Source organism: Panthera leo, chromosome E3 (genome assembly GCF_018350215.1).
Source record: "Panthera leo isolate Ple1 chromosome E3, P.leo_Ple1_pat1.1, whole genome shotgun sequence".
Taxonomy (NCBI): domain Eukaryota; kingdom Metazoa; phylum Chordata; class Mammalia; order Carnivora; family Felidae; genus Panthera; species Panthera leo.
In genome coordinates this window covers 18,095,219-18,119,111 of record NC_056694.1, presented here as the reverse complement: position 1 = coordinate 18,119,111, position 23,893 = coordinate 18,095,219, and the positions used below count along the sequence as shown (strand labels likewise).

At 53.2% G+C, this 23,893-nt stretch overlaps 1 protein-coding gene across 2 annotated transcripts; it reads right to left on the bottom strand.

Moving 5' to 3' along the window:
• Window positions 1-23,879, bottom strand: LOC122209479 (major vault protein). 2 transcript variants are annotated; one of them, XM_042921347.1, is made up of 15 exons: window positions 23,458-23,879; window positions 17,263-17,395; window positions 16,884-17,079; window positions 9,210-9,333; window positions 8,978-9,109; window positions 8,646-8,740; window positions 8,111-8,347; window positions 5,651-5,932; window positions 4,584-4,828; window positions 4,246-4,443; window positions 3,043-3,429; window positions 1,892-2,008; window positions 1,610-1,736; window positions 920-1,108; window positions 1-251 (listed from the first exon to the last, which is right to left on the bottom strand). In XM_042921347.1, exons 2-15 carry the CDS (start codon window positions 17,385-17,387, stop codon window positions 33-35), a joined length of 2,673 nt encoding a protein of 890 aa, XP_042777281.1. In that variant the 5' UTR covers window positions 17,388-17,395; window positions 23,458-23,879; the 3' UTR covers window positions 1-32. The 2 variants fall into 2 exon arrangements, with proteins under 2 accessions (XP_042777281.1, XP_042777282.1); XM_042921348.1 differs by having other exon boundaries at window positions 23,490-23,879.
• Between the last annotated feature and the right edge of the window lie 14 nt (window positions 23,880-23,893).

Sequence of the window (23,893 nt, the reverse complement as noted above, 5' to 3'; positions counted from 1 at the left end):
GAAATGTTTAATTTGTCGGTTGCAGCACGGCGCTAAGGAACAACGTGGTTGTCTCCAAGAGACTGAGGGGCAGGAGGGGACCGGAGAAGCAAGCCCTCCTGGGGGCTGGGCATGCCGGCTGCCTTTTTGGTTGGGGGCTGGGCCTCCGACCCCAGCCCCAGGAGACCCAAGGCTGTGTTGAAGAGGTTGATGGGGGTGGAACCATCGGTGATGAGCGTTGATTTCAGGCCCAGGCTCTGGAGCAGTTTCACCTTGAGGAGCAAGAGGGAAGAGTCAGTCCCCTGTTCCTTTTCTTGTCTCCTTGGCCACCACCCACACTTATCACACTCTGCAGCTGTCACCCGAGCCATCCTCCTAGGATTAGTCGTGGACAATAAGCGAGGTGTATCAGGGGAGACTGAAGGTTTCACCGGGGCTTAGAAGGCCTGAAAGACCCGGCCCCACTGTAGCTGCTTCCAGAAGCTCACCATTCCACCCTCGGTCGCGGCCGTTCAGTCCTTTCTGTTCCTTAAACGCACTGAGTTCTGTCGTCCTTGTGTCTTTGCACATGGAGCCTCTCCCAGGAAGCTCCCGTCAACTCTACATCGGCCTCAAGTATCCCCTCTTCCGAGGGACTGTCCCTAAACCAGCCAGCATCCCTGGCTCGACTTCCTTCAAAGCACTTGCCACGGATTGGGGTTCCACTTGATGACCATCCACCCCAGGGGCTGCAGCTCCCTGCCGAAGCTAGCACAGTGCCTGACAGAGGCCACCGTGCACAAGTTCTACAGGCCGGGACACGGGGACAGTTTCACCTCCTCTCCCCTCTGCCCCCAGCATCATCTTTCCAGATATGTCTGCCCCAGCTCTGCCTTCTTGGTTTCAAATATGGTCCCAACACACACATACACACACACACCAACCCCCTCCCCACTCTGACCTGCATCTCTGGCCCAGCCACAGCAAGGTCCCTGATGGTGCTGGGGCCCAAGGCCTCCGTCATCTGCTTGAACTTCTTCACCTCCACCTCCGCCAGCTGCTGGGCCTTGCTCACCTCCAGCTCCAGCTGGGCCCGGGCATAGACCAGTTCTAGTTCTCGCACTTTCCGTACCCGCTGGAGCTCAGCCTCCTGGAAGGGGGTGGGGGGAGAGAACGCAGCATTGTGTGGCCCCTGGGAACTGTCCCAGCAAGCCAGAGAGAACAGAGGCCAAAGGGATGGAACTGTAAATGGACAGTCAATTTGCCAGGTGACTCCTGGCCAGGCTGCCTTGTAGCTGGCGACTGGTGGGAGTCCTCAATCCAAGCCTTGGTTCTGCCATCTGTAAAATGGAGACAGTACCTGCCGCCTGAATGGGACTTCAGGCATTAAATAAGACCGTGCGTGTAAGACACGTGCAGCACTTTGCACAAAGCTGGCCAACGTGTGAGTGCACATTACACAGAAGACAGAGGTCATCATGCCCGGAGGGGAAAGGTGGTTAAGCGAATAGACACAGGGCAAAGGACTTTATGAACCACGGAGTGTTTAAATAGGGCTTTACATCGGGACACCTGGTCTCCCACTCCTCTCCAGGGCTGCAGTGATGGGGCCTCTTCCAGACCCCCTTCCACAGGCATCGCCCCCACTCACCGTCTCAATGGCCAAGGCCTCGGCTTTCAACTTGGCCTGTAGCACGGAGCCTTCTCCCTCGATGCGCAGGGCCTCAGCGCGGGACTCGGCCTCCGCCTTGGCGGTCCCCGTGCTCTCCACGGCAGTGCTGGAGGGGCGGCGGGGGTCAGGGGACGCCAGGAGGAAGCCCAGCCCTGCCCTCCTCCACCCTCACTTCTGGGCAGCAGAAGTCACACTCGTCTCAGTCCCTCCACCAGCTGCTTTCCAAGACCGGGCCCTCTTTTCCTCTGGTTCTCAACCCACCTCAGAGCCTCCAGCTCCAAGAGTTCGCGGCGAGCCTTTTCAGCTTCGGATTGGTCCAAGATCTTCTGCCTCTCAAGCCGGCCGCGGGCTTCTTGCTCAAGTCTCTGAGCCTCGTGCCTGGACGGGAGAGGGGACTGGGAAGATGCTGGCCATCTTCCAAGATGCGAGCCAGCTCTCCAAGGGCAGGGACCGCCAGTCTGCTGGGGGTGCCCGCGGGAAGCACTCAACGTGCCAACGGAAGCACGGCGTGCGCGCTAACAGCCTGGCACGATTGCAGGCGCAGGAGAAGGGACGGACTTGTGACCCGAGGCCCCCGCTTCCACACAGCCCACCCTCCAGTGGGGAGAAACAAAGGGACGTGGTTGATTTCGGACAATGACAAGTTCCCTGAAAGTGGGTGACGGGACACCAAGCAGAGCGGGTGCTGCTTCAGTTGGGGCAGAAAGAACTGGGCTCTGCGAGGAGGCGAGCTTCGGGCTGAGGCCCGAGGAGGAGGCTGGCTGAATGCTCTAGGCGAAGAGCATTCTGGCCGGAGGGAACAGCCAGCGCAGAGGGCCCGAAGCAGGGAGCACGGCTGTGCATCTGAGGGGCAGAAAGGAGCTGGTGGGATTGGAGCACGTGAGCCTGGGAGAGGCTGGAAGGTGAGGTGGGGGAGGTAGGCCTGGATCCCCGGTGCCCGGAAGGACCACGGAACAAGTTTGTGTTCTAGCACAAGCAAGGTGAGAAGCCACAGGAGGGGGATGGCACCTAGTGGTACTTTTTTTTTTTTTTTTTTTTTTGAGAGAGAAAGAGAGAGAGAAGTCAGGAAGGGGCAGAGAGAGGAGACACGGAATCCAAAGCAGGCTCCAGGCTCCGAGCTGTCAGCACAGAGCCCGATGCGGGGCTCGAACTCACAGACCGTGAGATCATGACCTGAGCCGAAGTCGGACGCTTAACCAGCTGAGCCACCTGGGCGCCCTGTCCTAGTCGTATTCTTCAGTGGGCCATGCCATCTGCTAAGGGTGATCGCAGGCCGTCCGTAGGCGGGGGCGGGGGGAGGGCACCTTGTTACCCAGGTCGTGGCAGTGGGCCGAGGTAAGGACTCGGGAGAGGTCTGGCCCGCAGTGGGCACTGTGGGCAGTGGGGAAGCCCTGCCCCCAGGCCTCACTCACTTGGCAGCTGCCTCCTGGGAGTTGGTGGTGATCTCAATGGCCAGTTGGACGCTGCGCTGTAAGGCGTCCCGGGTCCTCTGGTCCACGGGCTCCACCGACTGCACGTCCACGCTGCTGACCACCAACCCGTTTTGGGGGAAGACGGCCCGGTCCCGGGGCTGGGGCAGAGCCCTGCCGTCGAGCCCCTTGGTTTCTGGGGTCTCAAAGCCAAAGACAGCAGTGCGAATAATGCGGGCAGAATTCTTATGGAAGTCATCGAAGGTGACGGAGGCCACGGCCCCCCGCACCCGGGACGCGATGGCCTTGCAGGCATCACCCACGAAGTCAGGCACTGAGAAGAGCTTGGCTGTCTCCTGTGGGTCCTTCCGGTCCCTCAGCTCAAAGTGCCTGTGAACAGAGAGGCCCAGAACAGGGAAGCCATCTTCCTCCAGGAAACGGCAACTCTCGTCTTTGAAAAGGACTCCGGCCCCCACCCCCCGTCACTGGCCAGGGTCTCCCACGACAGAGAACGAGAATTGCTACCCACCATGGGCCCAGGTGAGAGACCATCTTATTCTCCCAGCCACCCTAGGAGGTGGGGATGAGCACTATCCCGTTTTACAGATGAGGAAAGAGAGGCCCAGAGAGGTTAAGTGACAGGCCCAAAGTCACATCATATGTGGCAAGCCAGAAAGGTGAACTCAGGCAGCGTGGCTCCAGGGTCTATGCTCTTAGCGACCATGCTGCAGTGCCCCCCCGCCCCAGAGAGGTCAGCGCCCCCATCTGCCCCTGTCACAGTCCTGGCCACTCCGCCCAGAGGTGGGTGTGGTGGGGCACAGCCGCCGTATGGGACTCCCCTCCCCCCTCTCCGGTCACTGCCATTTGAGCTCTAACTACGTACAGGGCACTGTTCCAATTCTCACCGCATCCCTTCGACCGCCCCGTGAGGCTGACGGTTGTCACTCTCATTTTACAGATTGGGAGATGGAGGAAAGCACCGAGTCACTGGCCTAGGTCCACAGCTAGCAAACGGCAGGGCCGGGACCCAGGCAGCGAGCCCCAGAGCCTGTGCTTGGGGACATCTGCCCACTCGCACTGGGTGTATCCAACCGACATTTTCACGACCTTGCAGTTATGTGGTCGGCTGAACGTGAGCCCAGCGCTGCGGGACCCAGGGCTCTTCCTCCTGGCTCCCCCACCCCCCGGGCCCTCCCCACCCCTCACCAGTTGTAGGCGAGCTGCAGCTGCAGCCTGGCATGGTCTGCTGTTTCGATGGTGATGACGTCTGTGAAGAAGTCAGGCCCGAGCAGCAGGCAGAGAGCGCGGCGGGCGTGGGGACGCTTGGGCCTCCCGGCCGAAAGGGACAACACGGTGAACTGCTCCTCGGGACCCAGCGACACCAGCTCGGGCCCAAAGACCACACTGCAGAGGGAGCCGGGAGTCAGACACACGGAGAACCCCTCCCGCCTCGTCCCCCTCGCCCCCGGTGGCCCTTCCCGCCTCCCCCCTCCCCCCCAGTAGCCTCCCCAACTGCCCCCCCCCCCCCCGGGATGGCCCCTCACCGAGCTCTCTTCTCTCTGTAGTCATACACCTGCACAGCAGCGTTGTGAGGGACCCGGTAGCTGACCACGCGGGTCTTGTTCCGGAGAGGGGAGGGCTGGGGGGTCTTGGGCATCTCCTTCACACCCCTGTCTGCCAGCGGGTCCTGCCCCTTGTTCAGCAGATCCTCCACCCCAGGAGGTAGCTCTTTCTCCCACAGGACTTCGTCCTGGGTCAGCATGTAGGTGCTTCCAATCACAGCTCGTACCTTGAGAGAGAACGGGGAGGGACGTCACCCGGGAAGGGAAGGGGGAAGGACCCAGCCGGCAGCCCGGTGGTGGGGGAAGGTAGCTTGGCGCTGTGGCCAAACATGGTCTCTGGAACGAGGCTGTATTCAGATGCACCGGCTGCTAGCTCGGTCGTCTTGGGCGCACCCCTGCTTTGGTTCCTCATCCGCACAGGGTTGAGGAATGAATGACATCTCAGATGTCTAGTGCTGAGAACTTGGCACGTGGTAAGGGCTTCAGAGGATTTCTTCTGGAACTTTCCTTCTGGGGGCAGCTTGGAGGGCATCGGAGGGACAGATGCCATCAATCCTAGGACCTAGGTAACATTCGCTAACACCTCCTAGGATTCTGAGCTCTACTTTCAGGTTGGCGTCTTAGAGAAAGAGGTTGGAGATGTGGTCCTAGGTCAGACCAAGGTCAAGGCTTCAGATTAGGGCGGGGGGGGGTTGGCAAAGAGGAAAAATTCCACCTGGATAAGGGGATGGGGGAGGAATTTGGTTCTTGCTGTTCCCAGGCCACTCCCCAGTTAGATCTTTATGCTGGGGCCAGTTCTGCAGTGGAGACAGAGTCCCTGTCCTTAAACCTGGCTCATCTTCTCCCTGGGGAGCTTCTCAAGTTTGCACTTCGCTATTTACGACAAAGGGAAGGCAGATACTCCACGGAATGCCGGCCTGCTCGGATGCCACCACCAAGGCTGTCGAAGTCTCCTCCCCCATCTCCACCACGCACCTGTCCCCGTCAGCCCCGAGCAGGCCACCACCGTGGCCGCACAACAGTAAGGGTGCCCATCCCTCAGCTGTTACCCTTCCAGTCTTGATATCCTGCACGTAGATGCCCTCATTCTCGTCCAGAGGGATGGCCTGACGTTCTTCTACCACCTCTACCTTGGCAGAGGGCACGTACTCCAGGGGCCCGCGGATGAGCCAGTTGTCCCCAGCCTGGTGGGAGACCTTCTCCTCCTCTTCTCCCTCCTCCAGGGGTTGCAGGGCCCTCAGCAGCAGCCCCTGCTGCTCTGACAGCACATATATATCCTGGATGCCTCGCTCCAGCCTCTCTCCAGGCTGGAGGAAAAAAGACTTCTCGCCCTAGTGGAAAGACATGGGGTTAGAAGCGGTTGCCACCCAGAGTCGTGACTGCCTCTGATAGCGCCTCTTTTGGTTCCTGTGGCCACAGGCTTGTGATGAGGACAGGAGCCCCAAAAGACCCTCCTGATGTTCCCACCGTAATACAGCGAAGCATTATCGGGACCATGAGGCTCTCGACAAATGCCCACAGATCTCGTCCGGTCAAACCGCCCTTGATAAATCCTGTAAACCGTCAGGACCTGGACCCTCACAAGCTCAACCGTTAAGAATAAACCTCTTGGAGGGCCTGGGTGGCTCAGTCGCTAAAGCGTCCAACCCCCCCCCCCTTTTTTTTTTTTAAATTCATTTTTGGGAGAGACAGAGCATGAGTGGGGGAGGGGCAGAGAGAGAGGGAGACACAGAATCCGAAGCAGGCTCCAGGCTCCGAGCTGTCAGCACAGAGCCCGACACGGGGCTCAAACTCACTAACTGCGAGATCGTGACCTGAGCTAAAATCAGACGCCCAACTGACTGAGCCACCCAGGTAAGTGTCCAACCCTTGATTTCAGGGCAGGTCGTGATCTCATGGTTTGGGAGTTTTGAGCCCCGCATCTGGCTCTGTGCTGACAGTGTAGAGCCTGCTTGGGATTCTCTCTCTCTCCCTCCATCCCTCCCTCCCTCCTCACCACCCCCGTCCCTCCCATGCACTCTCTCTCTCTCTTTTTCAAAACTAAACATTAAAAAAAAAAAGCTTAAAAAAAAATAAGAATGACCCTCTTGTTGCTCATTTCTCCCATGCGTTGTTTTCTTGGGATGGTGTCGTCTGGACATTGGCAAACTCAGTTTCTGGGCCAAATCTGGCCACTATTATTTTTTTTTTAACAATCTATTTGAGATATAATCTACATACCATACAATTTTTCCGGTTAAAGTCTACAATTCAGTTGTTTTGGCATATCCAGAGAGTTGTCCGATCATCTCTAGGATCTAATCCCAGGGTTTTCATCACCCTGAAAAACTCATTAGCGGTTCCTCTCTGTCCATCCCTACCCCCTCTAACCACTAATCTATTTTCTATCACTATGGATTTACCCATTTGGGACATTTTGTGTAAACGGAACCACACAGGGGTGCGTGGCTGCCGCAGTCAGTTGAGTATCCAGCTCTTGATTTCAGCTCAGGTCGTGATCTCAAGGTCATGGGATCAAGCCCCACATCGGGCTCTGCACTAAGCGTGGAGGCTGCTTGGGATCCTCTCTCTCTCCTCTCTCTCTGCCCCTCCCCCCCCAAAACTACATTTTAAAAATTAAAATAAATGGAATTAAACAATTCCAAGTACTAGCTGAAATACTAATGTAGTTTTTTTTAATGTTTATTTGTTTTTGAGAGACAGAGAGACAGAACGTGAGTGAGGGAGGGGCAGAGAGAGGGAGACACAGAATCCGAAGCAGGCTCCAGGCTCTGAGCTGTCAGCACAGAGCCTGATGTGGGGCTCAAACTCACGAGCTCTGAGATCACGACCTGAGCTGAAGTCGGACGCTCAGCCGACTGAGCCACCCAGGCGCCCTGAATGCTGATCATTAGCACACGAGCATCCGTACGTGCTTATTTCCTTTTATAGCTGAAGGATATTCCATTGTGTGGATACGCCTCAATTTGTGATCTGTTCATCCACTGCTAGACATTTGGGCTATTTCGGGAAGTAAAATGTTACGGGAACACAGAGGCACTCGTTCATTTACAAGCTGTCTATGCTTTTGCTCCAACAGTACAGTGGAATGTGCTCCCAAAGCCCAAAGTATCTACGATCTGGCCCTTTACAGAAAAGTATGTCGATCCCTGGTAGTCCCATGTATAGTTAAGAGAGGGGTGAGGTGGGGTGGGGAGAAGCATAAACCAAGAGGTTTGTTTTATGCATGATGACAAGGTTTCCAGAACAGCGGGTACGGATGGGACCCGGGAGGTGCTCCCAGAAGAAACTGTGTGGAAACTGAGGTTGGGGGCCACCAGGGAGATCAGGGGGACTCTGTCTCAAAAGATAGAACTAGACGTGCAAGGACACAGAGGGAGCCAGAACGAGCTTGGTGCTTCTAGAACATGTACCTGGGGTGGGAGGAGGGAAGGAAGAGGTCCGAGGGCCTCCACTCAAGGGCATTCACCCTCCCAGAGCAGAGCTCCAGGTGAAATGGAGGCACTCACCTTGACCACACGCTTCTGCCCCAGCTGGTTCTTGCCATCCGGGCCCACTGGGTCGAGAATCACACAGTAGTTGCGGGGGCCCAAGGTGGTGATGGGCACGACCCCCAGCACCTCCTCGTAGACATCTGGCACATGGGCCTCCGTGTCCTGCACGGTCACCAGCCACTCCTCCCCCGTGCGACGGGTCACTCCTCTCAAGTCTCGGAAGTTCTGCCGAGCCCGGAGGTGCAGGGCCGTCTGTAGGACAAGAGGTCGGGGCGTTTGGGGAAACCGATATCCAAGTTCCTCAGGGGACCTGGGAGCCCCACTGGCCACTAAGTGCTCCCAGGCCTGACCGCCAGTCTCCACCAACCCAGGAGGGCATTTTAACCCTCTCAGAGGACTCAGGATACCCCTCAGGTAACTGACCTCTGCAGTTTTCTTTTAGTGGCCTTAGAAATATTGCTTCTCTTTCACGTTCATGTCCTCTGCCACTATTCTCTGCCACTCAGAGTGATCCCTACCCCAGGGTCCCTTAACCCCCCAGAGCACAGACCTTTTCTGTGAGGATCACGGCGTCCACCAAATCCAGAACCTCCTCAAACACTCCCGGGAGATATGCCCCCACGGAACGCACCAGCCATTCTTCCCCTGGGTCGGGTGAAGGGTGGGGGTTGGGGGGAGGGAGAAGCCATGTCAACATGACAGCAGGGTCAGGGGAGAGCCCGCACAGGGAGGGGGTTAGGGAAAGCAGCAGTGGGCAGCCCCCAAAAGCTTATAAGAGAGATCCCAGGGAAGTACTTCCTCCCAGGCTGCTAGTGGCCATCCCCAACCCTGTGGGCAGAGCACGGCCTGTCCACCCCCATCAGCACCCCTTATCGACCCCACCTGTCACCCTCTCCTTGCCGTCCCGGTCCCAGCACTCCTTGCGGGCCCTCAGCCGCAGGGCCTGGTTCTGCCTGATGACTGTGGCCTGGATAATCTCCAGGACCTCCACCTCCTTCTGGGGGATATATGTGCCTGGGGAGGGGAGAAGAGGCTGGAGGTGAGCAGGTATCAGAGCTATAGTGGAAAGGCCAGGAGCCTCTGACCCGGACTCCGGCCAACGGAAGGAACTTACCAGGTCCTTCAAATAGCCACTCATCTCCTGCCACCACCTTCTCTCCATTCTTATCCTCAAAATCCAGCAACGCCTTAAGATGGAGGGCAGTGTTGGGCATAACCACCTGCAGTGGAGTGATGTCCTGACAAGGGAAGAAGGGAGGTCATGGGACATCCAGTACTGTGACTCCAGGAGTCATGCCCAATACCTTGGAGGTCAGAGTCCGCAGCATCCATCTTTATAGGTCCCCCCAAAAGCTGCCAAGTGGAATGCACAAGGTAGGGGTAGTCCCAAAGCCATCTGACCTGAAGAACTAAAACAGCTGACCGAGCAAGAGGAAGCCACTACCAATGAGCCAAGAACACACGATCCTCTGTAGGAAGTGCTTAGAAGTGGTTCTGAATTAGAAACCTAGGCTGGGAAACTGGGGCACACCTCAAGGCCTAGTATGCCCCGGGGAAGTGCAGAAAGTGAAGAAGTGGGAAGCCTGGACGGCTGTAACAGGCATGCTTTGGCACGTGGCTTTGTCATCAGGGTCGCTTCATGGTCACAAGATGGCCACCGTGCTCCAGCCATCACGTCTCTTTTCATCAGGAAGGGGGACCTGGCAATAAGCATCCAAACCTTTTAGAAGTTTGTAGAAAGGTTTCTAAGAGTAGAACTTCACTTGGTCTTTGATCTGAGGGAGGCAGGAAAGGAGAGAAAGAGGCTCAGAGAGGCTGGAAGAGATACGCCCAAGGTCACACAACTAGTGATGAACGGGATCCGGACTTGAACCTCAGTCTTTAGTGAAGCTTAGCTGCCTGCCGCTTTCTCTGACCAGAGTGACCCAGCGCAGAAAGGTCGAGCAGCTCTACTCTCTCCCCACTGACCACACACTGGGTTGGAGGCAGGCGAGCCCTTCCTTGTGCATCTTCAATGGGCACAGCACCTGGCTGATTGTGGTAGGGGCAGGCTACACACACACACACACACACCCATCTTCCTGGATTGGAAGTGTCCAGCAGGTGATAAGACAGATACAGACCCCTGTCTCCAAGTACACCATGGACAGTGTCAAGGGACAGAGGTTGCAAAAACCTAGGGCACATCAGGAAAAGCCCTCTGGGAGTCGCTTTTGAGCAGGGGCTCAAAGGAAGAGCTGGCTTTTGATACAAAGGTGCAGGAAGAGGAGAAAGTGAGATTTCTGGAAGGATCGTGGGGGTTTTTCACCTCCCACATCTACTCTATCATCATTTTCTCCCTGTTCCGCTGAAAGCTACATCTACCTTTATCGCTGCCATTCCCCTCACCTAAGTCACCATCTCTTGCCTGGATAATGGAAAGATCTTCCTAATCTGTCTCCTGGCGGCCACCCTGGTCTCCTTCCTGTCTGTCCCCCACGCCACTGCAGGCTTCCAGCTCAGGTGACTAGGTACCCAGTAGTATCGCCACATAAGATTGGGAATGCGGGAGAAGAGCAGATTTGGGGGGAAGGGAAAGTGTCGGGTTTGGACGTCCAGTAGGAACTGGCAGCGGGACATCCAGGAGAGAGCCTCCCACAGGCAGCTAGGGGCTCACAGGTCAGCAGCTCCCAGCGATGGTACAGGGGTGGATGTCTAACATAGACGAAGTGGTCAAGGCCACGGGAGCATGAGAGGGCTCACAGGAGGTTCAGGACAGAATCTGAAGGCAGAGGGCAGGAGAGGAGAGGGAGACATCGAAGAAGATGGAAAGAGATATCCACAGAGTAAAACAGGAAGATAAGTTTTAGCGGGGGGTCGGGTGGAGGGGAAAAAAAGACAAGTTTTTTTTTTTTTAAGTGTTTATTTTGAGAGAGAGAGAGAGAGAGTGAGCAGGGGAGGGGCAGAGAGAGATGGAGACAGAGAATCTCAAGCAGAATCCACGCCCTTAGCGCAGAGCCCAGTGCGGGGCTTGAACTAATGAACCATGAGATGGTGAGCTGAGCCAAAATAAAAAATCAGGCACTCAACCAAGGGAGCCACTCCAAAAAGACAAGTTTTAATAACAGGGCAGGTCAACAATGGTTGTGGCTAAGAAGACCCGTGAGACACAGAATGTCCACCCAGGTTAGGAATTAGGAGTTGGGAGGCCTTGGAGCCTTGTGAAAGCAAGTTCAGTGGAGGTGGGGGGCGGGGGCAGGGGCCAGATGTAGGGGCTTGTGAGGAAATGGGGCAGAGGACATCAAGCAGTTATCAAAGGGTAAGTATGAAAGGAAAGCAGCAGCAGTAAATAGCTAGAAACTGGATTTATATATAGGGCCCTCATAAAAGTTCCTACTTTTAAATTTAAATTTCAGGGGTGCCTGGGTGGCTGAGTCGGTTGAGCGTCCGACTTCAGCTCAGGTCATGATCCCGCGGTGTGTGCGTTCGAGCCCCGCGTCGGGCTCTGCGCTGACAGCTCGGAGCCTGGAGCCTGCTTCGGATTCTGTGTCTCCTTCCCTCTCTGCCCCTCCCCCACTTGTGCTCTGTCTCTCAAAAATAAATAAATGTAAAAAAATTTCACATGAGTATCCTGGGACCCAGCAATTCTTAATAGTTTCTACTCTTAAAGAACAGCAAACACTATATGTGCCTGGTTGGCTTAAGTTGGTAGAACATGGAACTCAATCTCAAGGTTGTAAGTTCAAGCCCCAGGTTGGGTGCAGAGATTACTTAAAATCTTTCTTTCTTTTTTTTTGTTTTTTTTTTTTTACATTTATTTATTTATTTTTGAGAGAAAGAGCACAAGTGGGGAGGGGCAGAGAGAGAAGGAGACAGAATTCAAAGCAGGCTCCGGACTCTGAGCTGTCAGCACAGAGCCCAACACAGGGCTCGAACTCAGAAACTGTGAGATCATGACCTGAGCCGAAGTTGGACGCTTAACTGACTGAGCCACTCAGGCGCCCCTAAAAATAAAATCTTGAGAGGCCCTGATGGCCGGTTAAGCGTCCGACTTTGGCTCAGGTCATGATCTCACGGCTCCTGGGTTCAAGCCCCACATCGGGCTCTGTGCTGACAGCTCAGAGCCCAGGGCCTGCTTTGGATTCTGTGTCTCCCTCTCTTTCTCTGCTCCTCCCCCACTCACACTCTGTCTCTCAAGAATGAATAAACATTAAAAAAATTTTTAATTAAAAAAAATCTTGAAAAAATGTTTTTAAACACACACACACACACACACATACACACACACACACACACACACACAAACAGCAAACAGAAACATGAACAAGGACACACAGACAAGGATACTCGTCGCAACACTGTTTTTCCTTATAAATCGGAAACACCATGAATGATACTCAACAGGAAAATGGCTGAGCTTTTAGCATCATCTGGAATTACATAGAACAAATGAGACTTACATAACAATATACAGAAGCTCATTCAAAATACACTGGCAAGTGACAATGTGATAGCTTTATGCAAATAGGTTATAGTTGATATGATTTTTTTTTTTTTACACATACTTATGTTAATGCATAAACATATCTGGAAGCACAGACCCTGAATGGATGACAGTAGAGGGCTCTGGCGAATGGTGAGTAGAGATTGGGGGCAGAAGTCACGAAGGACCTTACAGCCTTCTGGATGTATTCTTTAGAATGAAAGCTTCTGCAAGTAAGCCTTTAAGGGCAGAGAAGGATGGAAGAGACAGAGCATATTTATTGGCCAAGAGAAAGGCAGCAGTAGTGGGGAAATTAAAGACAGAGGAAAGAGAAGCTCCAGGTGGGGTTACAGGTTAAGTGTTGGACTTCGGCTCAGGTCATGACCTCATTCATGTTCAGGACTTCGAGCCCCCCATCGGGTTCCACGCTGATGACGTGGCACCTGCTTGGGATTCTCTCTCTCCCTCTCTCAAAATAAATAAATAAACTTAAAAAAGATAGAAGTATATAAACTTACCCAAGGAGGTGAAAGAACTGTACCCTGAAACTACAAGACATTGATGAAAGAAATTAAAGGAGACACAAATGGAAAGACATTTTACTCTCATGGATTAGAAGAATATTGTTAAAACGTCCATACTGCCCAAAGCAATCTACAGATTTCATGAAATCCCTATCAAAATACCAACAGCATTTTTCAGAGAACTAGAACAATCCCAAAATCTGTATGGAACCACAAAAGACCCAGAATAACCAAAGCCATCTTGAAAAAGAAAAACAAAGCTGGAGGTAGCACTATTCCAGATTTCAAGTTCTATTACAAAGCTGTAGTGATCATGACAATATGGTCCTGGGGCAAAAATAAACATAGATCAATGGAACAGAATAGAAAGCTACAATTACAGGGTCAATTAATCTTTGGTAAAGGAGGCAAGAGAATGCAATGAGAAAAAGTCTTTTCAACAAACCGTGCTGGGAAAACTGGACAGTTACATGCAAAAAAAAAAAAAAAAAAAAAAAAAAAATGCAAGGGTACCGCTTTCTTACACCATACCCAAAAATTAACTGAAAAGGGATTAAGGACCTGAATGTGAGACCTGAAACCATAAAAATCCTAGAAAAGAGCACAGACAGTAATGTCTCTGACATTGACCATAGCAACATATTTCTAGGTATGGTCTCCTGAGCAAGAAAGATAAAGCAAGAACAACCTATTGGGACTACATCAAAATAAAAAGCTTCTGCACAGCCAAGGAAATAACCGACAAAACTAAGACAACCTACAGAATGGGAGAAGACATATCCATAAAGGGTTAGAGTATCCAAAATATATAAAGAACTTACACAACTCAACATCAAAAAATAATCTAAATTAAAACAGACAGAAGACATGAATAGACACTTCCCCAAAGACATCCAGATGGCCAAAAGATACATGAAAAGATGCTCAACAGGACTCATTATCAGGGAAATGCAAATCAAAACCACAAGAAGATATCCCCTCATACCTGTCAGAATGGCTCAAATAAAAAACACATGAAACAATAAGTGTTGGCGAGGGTGTGGAGAAAAAAAGGAATCCTTGTGTACTGTTGGTGGGAATGCAAACTGGTGCAGCCACTGTGGAAAACAGGATGGAGGTTTTGCAAAAAATTCAAAATAGATTTACTGTATGATCCAGTCATCACCCTAAGGGGTATTTACCCAAAGAATGTGAAAACACTAATTCGAAAGGATATATGCACCCTTTGTTTATTTCGGCGTTATTTACAATAGCCAAATGGTGGAAGCCCAAGTGTCCATCAACAGAAGAAAGGATAAAGAAGATGTGGCATATACACACAATGGAATATTACGCAGCCATAACAATAATGAAATCTCGCCATTTGCAACAACATGGATGGAGCTGGAGAGCATAATGGGAAGCGAAGTAAGTTAAAGACATACCGTATGATTTCACTCATATGTGGAATTTAAGAAACAAGTGAATAAAGGGAAAAATAGACAAACCAAGAAACAGACTCTTAACTACAGAGAACAAACAAACTCTGTTACCAGAGGGGAGGTGGAGGGGGATGGGTGAACTAGGTGAAGGGGGTAAAGAGTACACTTATCCTGATGAGCACTGAGTAAGCATATGGCATTGTATGGCACACCCAAGCCTAATACTGTAGGTTAATTACACTGGGATTAAAATAAAATAAAATTAAAAAGAGACACAGAAGGATAAGCCAGGTTCCCGGGGCCACCTGATGGAGGCCCCAACAGGTAGAAAGGAGATGAGCACAGATATAAAATAAGGGAAGGGAATGCAGACCCAGATCCTGCCAGATGGCCTGGACTTCTAAGTATGTGGCGAAGTTGTTTAAGAATGAGTGGGGCACCCAGGTGGCTCAGTCAGTCAAGCAACTTACTCTTGATTTCGGCTCAGGTCATGATCTCATGGTTCGTGGGTTTGAGCCGAGCCCTGAGTCGGGCTCAGGGCTGACATCGTGGAGCCTGCTTGGGATTCGCTCTCTCCCTCGCTCTCCGCTCCTCCCCCACTCGTATGTGCTCTCCCTCAAAATAAATAAACTTTAAAGGGCTTCTTAAAGGGGCACCTCGGTGGCGCAATTGGTTGAGTGTCTAACTTTGGCTCAGGTCAGGATCTTGCCGTTCGTGAGTTCAAGCCCCACATTGGGCTGTCAGCACAGAGCTGGCTTCGGGTCCTCTTTCCCTTTCTGTCTCCGCTCCTCCCCAACTCATGCACACGCAGGCGCTCTCAACATTAAAAAAATTAAAATAAAATGTTGGTGGCTCAGTCGGTTGAGCGTCCGACTTCGGCTCAGGTCATGATCTCACAGTTTGTGAGTTTGAGCCCCGCGTCGGGCTCTGTGCAGACAGCTTGGAGCCTGGAGCCTGCTTCAGATTCTGTGTCTCCCTCTCTCTCTCTGCCCCTGCCGAGCTTGCACTCTGTCTTTCCCTCTCTCAGAAATAAATAAACATTAAAAAAAAATTAAAAAAAATAAAATAAAATGCTACTAAAAAATAGGATAGAAAATAGGAAGGGAGTGGAAAATGATAAATATTTAGAGGCATGCAGAAAAAAAGTGGAGAGAAAGCTGGTTAGGAAGGAAGAGAACCACTGAACAGAGCTGGCCTGGAAATGAGCCGCTTGACCCATCAGCTACTTGTAATACTGTCATCTTTGTGGATCTGTCCCCATGGCCAGGAAGCCCCTCCTGGGTATGAGGACAGGAAGGACAGGTTGGGGTCACAGCAATCCAGGACCGGCTTTGGCCACAGGTCCTGCACATAAGAGACTGTTAAGATGACAACCTCCAGTTGGTGTAGGAAAGAGACCAGGAAGAGAATCTGAGGGACAGAAGACGGAATGAAAAGCCCTGAGGGGTCATGACAACTGAGGAGGCGGGGATTGAGTTTCCAAGGTGGGGGAGGTGGGAGAATAACCAGGTCCCGAGTGGACTGGCACCAGGAGGGGCTGCAGCAGAACAGAAGAATTGAGGTCAAGAAGGCCAAGTCATTGACAAGGTCATCACAAGGACATTAGTGAGGCTCCCATGAGTCAGAAGGGGAGGGAGAGGGAGGCCTGAGGCAGGCACCTTCTCAGTGGAGACCAGAAGGGAAGAGGTGTGGGCAGAGAGGGAGGAAAAGGAACGGCTCCATGACATTGGGCTCCAAAGAGGGAGAGGCCCTGTCCTCCTGGCCTGGAGGATGTGGGGTTTGAGAGAAAGAGCTGCTGTGGGCTGGGGAACCTAGGGAGCTTTCAACACTGCCCCCCCCCCGCCCCCCCAACCACTCCCCACCCAGAGAGGGACTGAGCTGATCCGAGGTAGGACCTGGGTATGGGGGATTTTCAGGCCAGGGCCTGAGGGCCACGTAAACGAGGGCCAGGCCACAAGCGCAGGCCTGTGATGCCTTCCTGAGGAACGGTCACCAGTCTCCGAGCCCAAACTCATCTCGTCCACCATTGCGGTCACTGCCCACCAGACTGCCCAACGGTCTGGCACCGTTTGAGTGGATGAAATGCGCACACTTGGCATAATTGTTTAGCACCAGAGTGGTCGGGAGCTTCTAGCAGGCTCCAGAGCCTGGAAGGTCAGGAGGGGAGATGGGCTGACATCTCTCAAAGGAGGGGCGGGTCTGCTGTGGGCATGCGAGGAGGAAGGAAGGAAGCAGTAATTCTGTCCTTGGGGAGAACCTGCAAATGTTGCCCCCACCCGCTCCCACAGCCCCAGTTTGTTTTCCCTCCAGAAGGCAGCGCAGAGCCCTAGGACAAGGCGGCAGAACAGGCAGAATGATTATAGAGGAAGCAAGCCAAGTACCTTTTCCAGCACCTCCCCTGGGTACAGGGGGAAGGGGTCCTGGGCCAGCCGGATCTCTAGGTCAGCGTGGCGGAGCCGTACTTGCCCTGTGACGTCGAACAGCACCAAGCCCTGGGGATCCCGGGACACCGGGTTGGCCACTGTGCAGTAGTGGCGTGGGGGGACAGTCACCATGTGCATGGGGGCAAACAGGACCCTGTAGGAGGGTGAGAAGCAGTGTGAGGACCTGGGGGACCCTGTTCTCATTTCTGAAGGAGACAGTGAATGGGAGAGAAAGCGTCACCCAACCCAGGGCCAATCCTGCCTGGGAACAGGAAGGAGATGGACGGTCACGCCAGCCAGACTAACAGGCACCCCACGGCACGGTCCCAACACCAACCTCTCATTGTCCTGCCGGATGTAAGTCTTTGGCCCGACCTCCACGCGGGACACGTTGCTGTTCTGGTCCAGCACATGGATGTAGTGGTATGGGGGGATGCGGATGATGGACTCTTCGGTTGCCATGGTGACTCCTGAGCCCAGGGCAGCAGGGGGATAGACAGGTGGGGAGAAGATCCAACAAGATGAGCACAGGGGGCCGGCACGGGGCCAGCACGAGCCGGAGGACTGGCTGGAGATGGGGGAGTGGGCCTGTCCTCCTCCAGCTCGGATTATTTCACCCTTTTGAGCCCCACGCCAGCCGCTTCCTCTGTTCTCCCCACCCAGGGCACGCAGCCCATCCAGACCTCATCCCTGCCGAGACCTGCTTGACACAATTAACCGAGGAAGCCCAGGTTGTTCTCTGCCTATTCCTTTCCCTCCCCAAGCTGCCTGCAGCACTGGAAGGGGCTTTAGATGAAAACTCTGGAGGTGCCGGAGGTGGCCTTCACCAGCAGAGCAGGAGCAGTGACTGGGTGGCTCCCCGGGTCCTCCAGACACAGGCTTGTTTATTTCAGGGGATCCCGGGACCCAGCTGTATTGCAATGGTAGCCCACAGCCTAAGAATATTTACACTATCTTTGCACCCATGCCCCCCACACACATTTTCAGCAATCTGGGATGAACTGTTCAGACACGGGCCACCTCTCAAGGCAGGGATCCCTGGCGGAACTGGTGCTCGCATAGAGTCAGCTGGGTTGCAAACCCCAACCAAATTAGTCCTTTTCTCCCCAGTTCTCTCTGGTCTGTGGTCACTCTTGGTTTCCTGTGTTTGCAGGTAGGGGTGGGTGGGAAGGGAAAGGGAATGAACAAGTGCGTCTCTCACCCACCCCCATCCTACCTGCTTCTGAATCCTGGGTGGTTCAGGAAGGTCATGCCTCCTGCCTGAACCCCCGTCCCTGCCTCCAGCAGGCCTTGGACTTTGGACGATACATCCCTTGGGGTCACACAGAGGGAACCAAGTTTATTAGACAACTCAAAGCCCTGCCCTCTGAGACTTTGGTCAGGCCATTTTGAAGCCACCAGCAGAAAAGGAGGGACACTTCATCTGCCCCACCATTCAACTAACTTCTAACCTGAGAAGCGGGAGCGAGGACGGAGTGGCTTAGCGCAGGAGAAAGAGGCTGAAGCCCCAAAATTGCAGAAGCCAGGGAAAGGCACAAAAATTCTACTTAACCTACACACTCTGTAAAATTTTTATTTATTTTTTTGCTTAGCAATTGTGAGTTTCCACAACCTCCTGATTCCTGCTTCTCTTGAAGAATTAGGAGCTACACCCTGCATTTCCACCTAGCAAAACTGGCTAGAGTCAAGTCACAGCTGCTGCCTATAGATGTGACACCCCCCCACCGCCCAGGCCCGCCTGCCCCCTCCCCGCCAATCGTGCACTTACCACAATCCCCACGTGCTGTTCCTGTTGTCTTCTACCTAGGCTGCTGCACTCAACGACACCTGCCTGGCTCCTGCTTAAGTCTCTAACTCAGCGTCATCTAGTAGAACCTTCTGTAATGATGGACATATTCTAAATCTGGATTCTTTGGACTGGTCACAGGCGGCTACTGAATACTTGCAATGTGACCAGGGGAACTGAGGAACTAAATATTAAATTTCCATCAAGGTGGCCAAATAAGGTTGGTGAGTCCCACATTACAGTGTACCTCCAAGTAGCTGAGTCCCAGGTAGGGACTATGGATCATTAGAGGCCACGCAGCGAATCAGTGGGATGAGAATCCCCATGGAATGCTTGGTCCTGTCCTTCTCTGGTGGCAGCCATGGGACAGTGGTTAGGGGCACAGATTCAGCCAGACTGCCCGGTCTTATGGTTCTGATTCCCTGCCTTGTACTGTTTCCTTAACATCTTACCTCATTTTGAAAGGTTACAGTTTTCACCTGTCTTCCTGGTACACTTTCCACATCAAAAGAATGTTCTGCTCTCTATCTTGCAACTTTGTATGGGATTTGACCTCGATACTTTTTTGTTGCTCTGGTTTATGTGAAGTTAATTCCCCGGGACTTGTAGGAGTGGCTTTTCTGACGTCAGGGCTCCCTCTTCTGTTGTTTTTAGGCAGTGTTTGAAAATACAGGGGCTGCCTTTCTGCTTTCCTTGATCTGTTCTCCTCCCCACTCTTATCTTGACCTTCTCTTTCCTTCCTCCCTACTGCCCAGTGTCTCTCTGCTGTGCTTCCAAAGTGGCTTCCTGAGGAAGCCCCCAAAGAGCCCCCAGGAGCCGGAAGTACCTGCATCCCTTACTGGATGGGGTAACTTCAGACGAGTCCATTGCCCTCCCTATACCCGTTTCCCGGCCTGTAAACTGTGAACTGATAGGGCATCTACCCGAGTTATGAGGACTGAGGTAATCATAAAGTACTTGGAACAGAGCCCGACTCTTCAGAAGCACTATGCTACTTATTGCTGAGGCAGGAATAGCCTGAGGCCCAGCTCCCTTAATCAGTTAGGGGATGTGGCCTAGCACCAGAGACCCCCTAACCCACCCGGCCTTAACCCCCCTTGCTGAGTGGTCAGAAAGCTGGCAAGTCTTGTGTCGCCCCAGCTGTGGGGCTAGAATGGCAGCAAAGAAGGGGCATCTGAAGGCTAAGTGAAGCCTTTGCCAGGTTCTCTGCAGGGTAGAAGCCTGGCCAGGAAGCCAGATGGGGGAGAGGAAGGGCTAGGGCTATAAGCGGAGGTGTGGACAGGGCTCCGTGAGGCACCCCCTAGGGAAGATCTGAACTCTAGAAGGCCATGCAAGGGCTGGGAAGCAGGCCCCAGGAACAGCCTCCAATGACTCCTTTTTGGACAATCCCCCACTCCCTATGGCTGAGGCCTCTCCACCATCTGTCATCCCAGCTGGGCCCAGTCAGGGGGGCTGAGAGCCTCACCCAGCTCAGTGACTCAGCTGAGAATCATCCTTATAGCTGATCTGGCTGGGCTTCTGCCTTGTTCCAAAGCCAAGCCCTTGTTTCAGTACTGGGACCCTATCTTATCCCCCCTGACTGCCCACTACCATACCCTAAAGCTGTGCCTTCCACCTAGACCACCTGCTGTTCACCCCAGAACAGACTTTGCTCTTATCCTCTTGCTATCTGTAAAAAGAAGCCTCCACGTATGACCTCTCCAGGGAGCCAGGGAAACCACTTGACTCAGGCAGCTTGTTTGTGACAAGTCCCAGATTTACACTTTTGGGGTGTACCAGATGACATGGATAGTCAGAACATTGTCTTTCCAGTAAGGCAGGCCCCTCAAAAAACAATGGTTAAGGATGATGTTGGCCTTTGGAAGGTCCTGCCTAGACCTTGGGGCTGGCCCCGGCACTCCAAATCCACTCATCCCCTCCCCTTCGGGGCCTGCTTCCAGGATCTGCCCCCTAGTCTGCTCTCTGCATACATGCCCATTTTGGTCTGATCACACTTCCCCCAGATGTCATGAGCTTCCTGCAGGAATCCGTCAGCTGTTGCCCAAAGTCTCAGACACTGCACCACACCCACGAAGAAGGGGGGCGGGTAGTGGGTGGAAGGGCAGAGAACAAAACCTGTAGGCAGAAGCTGCTTCATCCGCTAGTTAAGACGCAGCTATAGACCAGTGTCTTGGCTCCAAAGGAAACTTACAAAAAGGAAACTTACACTACAGCAAAACTCAATGAGCCTCTCTGGTCACTACCTGTCAGAAATCTTCAGGGTCAACTGTGAGTGCCTGGCACAGTGACTCAAACAGATGTCTGAGTGACCAGCTTTATGGTGTACTGGTCTGTAGTGAGCGACATCGGCATCACCTGAAGCTTGTTAGTAAGGGGGCTTCTCAGGCCCCACTCAAGAGCTGCTGAATCAGCCGGCATTTTAACCAGATCCCTCGTGATTTGGGCACATATTAAAGTACCAGCAACTCCGGCCTCAAGCAGCCACTCTCAGTCCTGGCTGTACTTGAGAGTCACCTGGAAGTCTTCGAAAAGCACTGATCTCTGGGGATTCTGACCTCAGTGGCCTGAGGTGGGGTGCAGACATGGCTAGATTTAAAATCTCTCCCACTGACCCTGATACACAGCAAAGATTGAGCTCTGTCAATCTGGGGCCACTTGCTAGCTCTGAGCCTTAGTCTCCTAGACCGAGAAATGGAAAGGAAGGACTATTTCCTGGGCCTAAAGAGATTAGTGACTACAGGATGGCTCTAGGGCACAGGAGCTCAGAGGGTGGCTGGGAGGAGGGAGAATAAAATGAGCTCAGATTACAGACTGCTCAAGGGCAGGGCATTTCGTTCAGCCTGGTCCATGGCAGGTCCAAGGAGCCCCCAAGCAGACCTGAAGCTGGAGGGGAAGTCAGTGACTCAGCCTGCCACCATCCTCCCTATCAAGCTCAGGTTTAGGGAAATGTACAGGACGCTCAACATACACAGGGGCTCATCGTTGCCGTTTCCCTGTGTAAACATTCTAGTCTTTGGAGAATGCAAGAGTCACATTACTCAGGGACTGCTCAGAGGCTGTTTATTTACCAGCTTCCCAGTTTAGGGAGATTATTTCCTACTATAGGGGGACTAGAGTGGAAATTCAAGAATTTGTCTCCCACCAATCAGGTTTAAGAGCAGCTTTTTGGGAACTTCTCTTCCTAGGAAAGTGTTCTCTGAGCTCCAGCTCAACTACCTTGTGGGAGGAGGAGCAGCTTGGTGGCCTCACTGGGGACAGAACAGTTCTGCCAGCTCAGGATGCTCCTCGCCCTATCTTCACCCTACTTCCTAGATGCTGCCAATTAATGCCACTCATTGAAGATGAAGGTTGTCCAGTTGAGAAGTGACCCAGGAACCAGGCTTCAGAACCCCTGATCTAGATCAATGTTTTCTAAACTTGCTCCATCACAGGAACCAGCTGAGAGTGTTGCTCCTGTTCATGCTGATTCCCAGGCCTCATCCAGCCCCACCACACCAAAGTTTCCAGGAGACTCTAGAATGTGTGTCTTTGGCAAGAGTCCCCCAAATAACAGCTCCCACTTATTAGGAACTTAAACTGTGCCAGGCATTGTGTTAAGGACCTTTAATTCATTCATTTAATCCTCACAAGAACCTAGATTAGTTAGCAACATCACTCAGGATCACGCAATGATCAAAGGACAGAGCCAGAACTCAGCCTGGGATCGCTGCTGCAGAGCTCCCAAACCAGGAAGCACAGAACAAGAACTTAGGACCCGGGTGGGGCAGATTATTCTCTGGGAGACAGGGTCAATGGCACTTCACAGCCGAGCATTTTCTGCAAGGGGAGGGGGGCTGGGGGGGAGGGAACTCCTCCATCCAACAAGGAGGCCAGAGTCACTTTGGAGCCCTCAGGCTGTCCCTGGGCCATCCACTCAGGGTGGCTGCTCTATCGGCTGGCTACTCCAGAGAGCTGCCCCACCCAGAAAGCTTCACCCGGGGTCAGGCTGGGTGCCCTGTTTGCCAAGGGCAGAAACAGGCAGAAGTTTCCAGGGAGCCCACTGACTGGCACCCCATGTAACAGCCAGCTTTCCCCCCTCACAACCCAGGGGACCACCCAGGCGGGAAACAGACAACACAGGGGACATCTGCCTCAGTTACCATCTCCCACCCCCATACTTCACTCCTGAGAGCCAGCTCTAAGATCCCCATAATCACAGACTGGCGGGTCCAAATGAGTTTCCTGTTTCTTGATTTCAGCCCCCACCCCCCCACCCCCCACCCCCAAAAGAGAAAATGAGAGAGCCTTGCTCAGCAACCCCCAAGCCTTCTAGAAGTCAAGCTACCTTGAGATCACTTTGCTAACCACCTCCCAAATGGCCTGCTAGGATCACGGTCAGCATAGCCTTAAGTGAGGCTGTGGGAAATCCTCAACATTTGGCATAGATGAAGGATCTCAGTGTGTGGGGGGCGGGAATCACATTCTAAAAGCTCAGAGAGGACAGGCCAGAGCCGAAGTCCTTAGGAGGAGGAGGCAGAGGCCTACAGCAGGGACCCAGGAGAGAGTGCGAATGGACCCAACTTGCCTCTGCCCTAACTTCTGATGTGGGAGCCTGAAGTCAAGAGGCCTTCGATTTGGGGGGTGGGGGAGTGTTCGCAAGATAACAAGTTGATCTACGTTTACTTCAAAAGACAAAAAAAAAAAAAAAAAAAAAAAAAAAAATCCAGCAAGGAAAGCAAAACCTCCCACGGCCAAGCCTCTACCCACCTTCTTCCTCCTCCGGTTCAGAGATGTCTTACCTGCCCCGGCAGAAGCAAGGCCTTAGAAGGCAGGACGGGGCTAGGCGAGCCTTAAGGGACACAAGGTCCCACCAACTGTTTGGGGGCTTTGGGACCTGTACGAAGTACACCCAGAAGGAGTGCTGCCTGCCCCAGACCCCTCAGAGGGGGAAACTCCCAGGCCCAGCCCTAGGGATCACTTCCCGGCAGGGCAGGCACTCAGGGGTGGGGCCTGGCCATTTAAAGGGCCCTCGCAGCTGGTTCTCTCTTCCTCCTCTGGGCGGCTTCTACTGCAGCTGAAGGCACTGCAGCCTCTTGGCTCTCTCGCTGAGGTCCCACCTCAGAGCCAGCTGGCAGTGCTGGAATGAGACCGGGAAGGGTCAGAGGGGCAGGTGCCGAGTTCACCTCTGCCCCACGTGACTTTC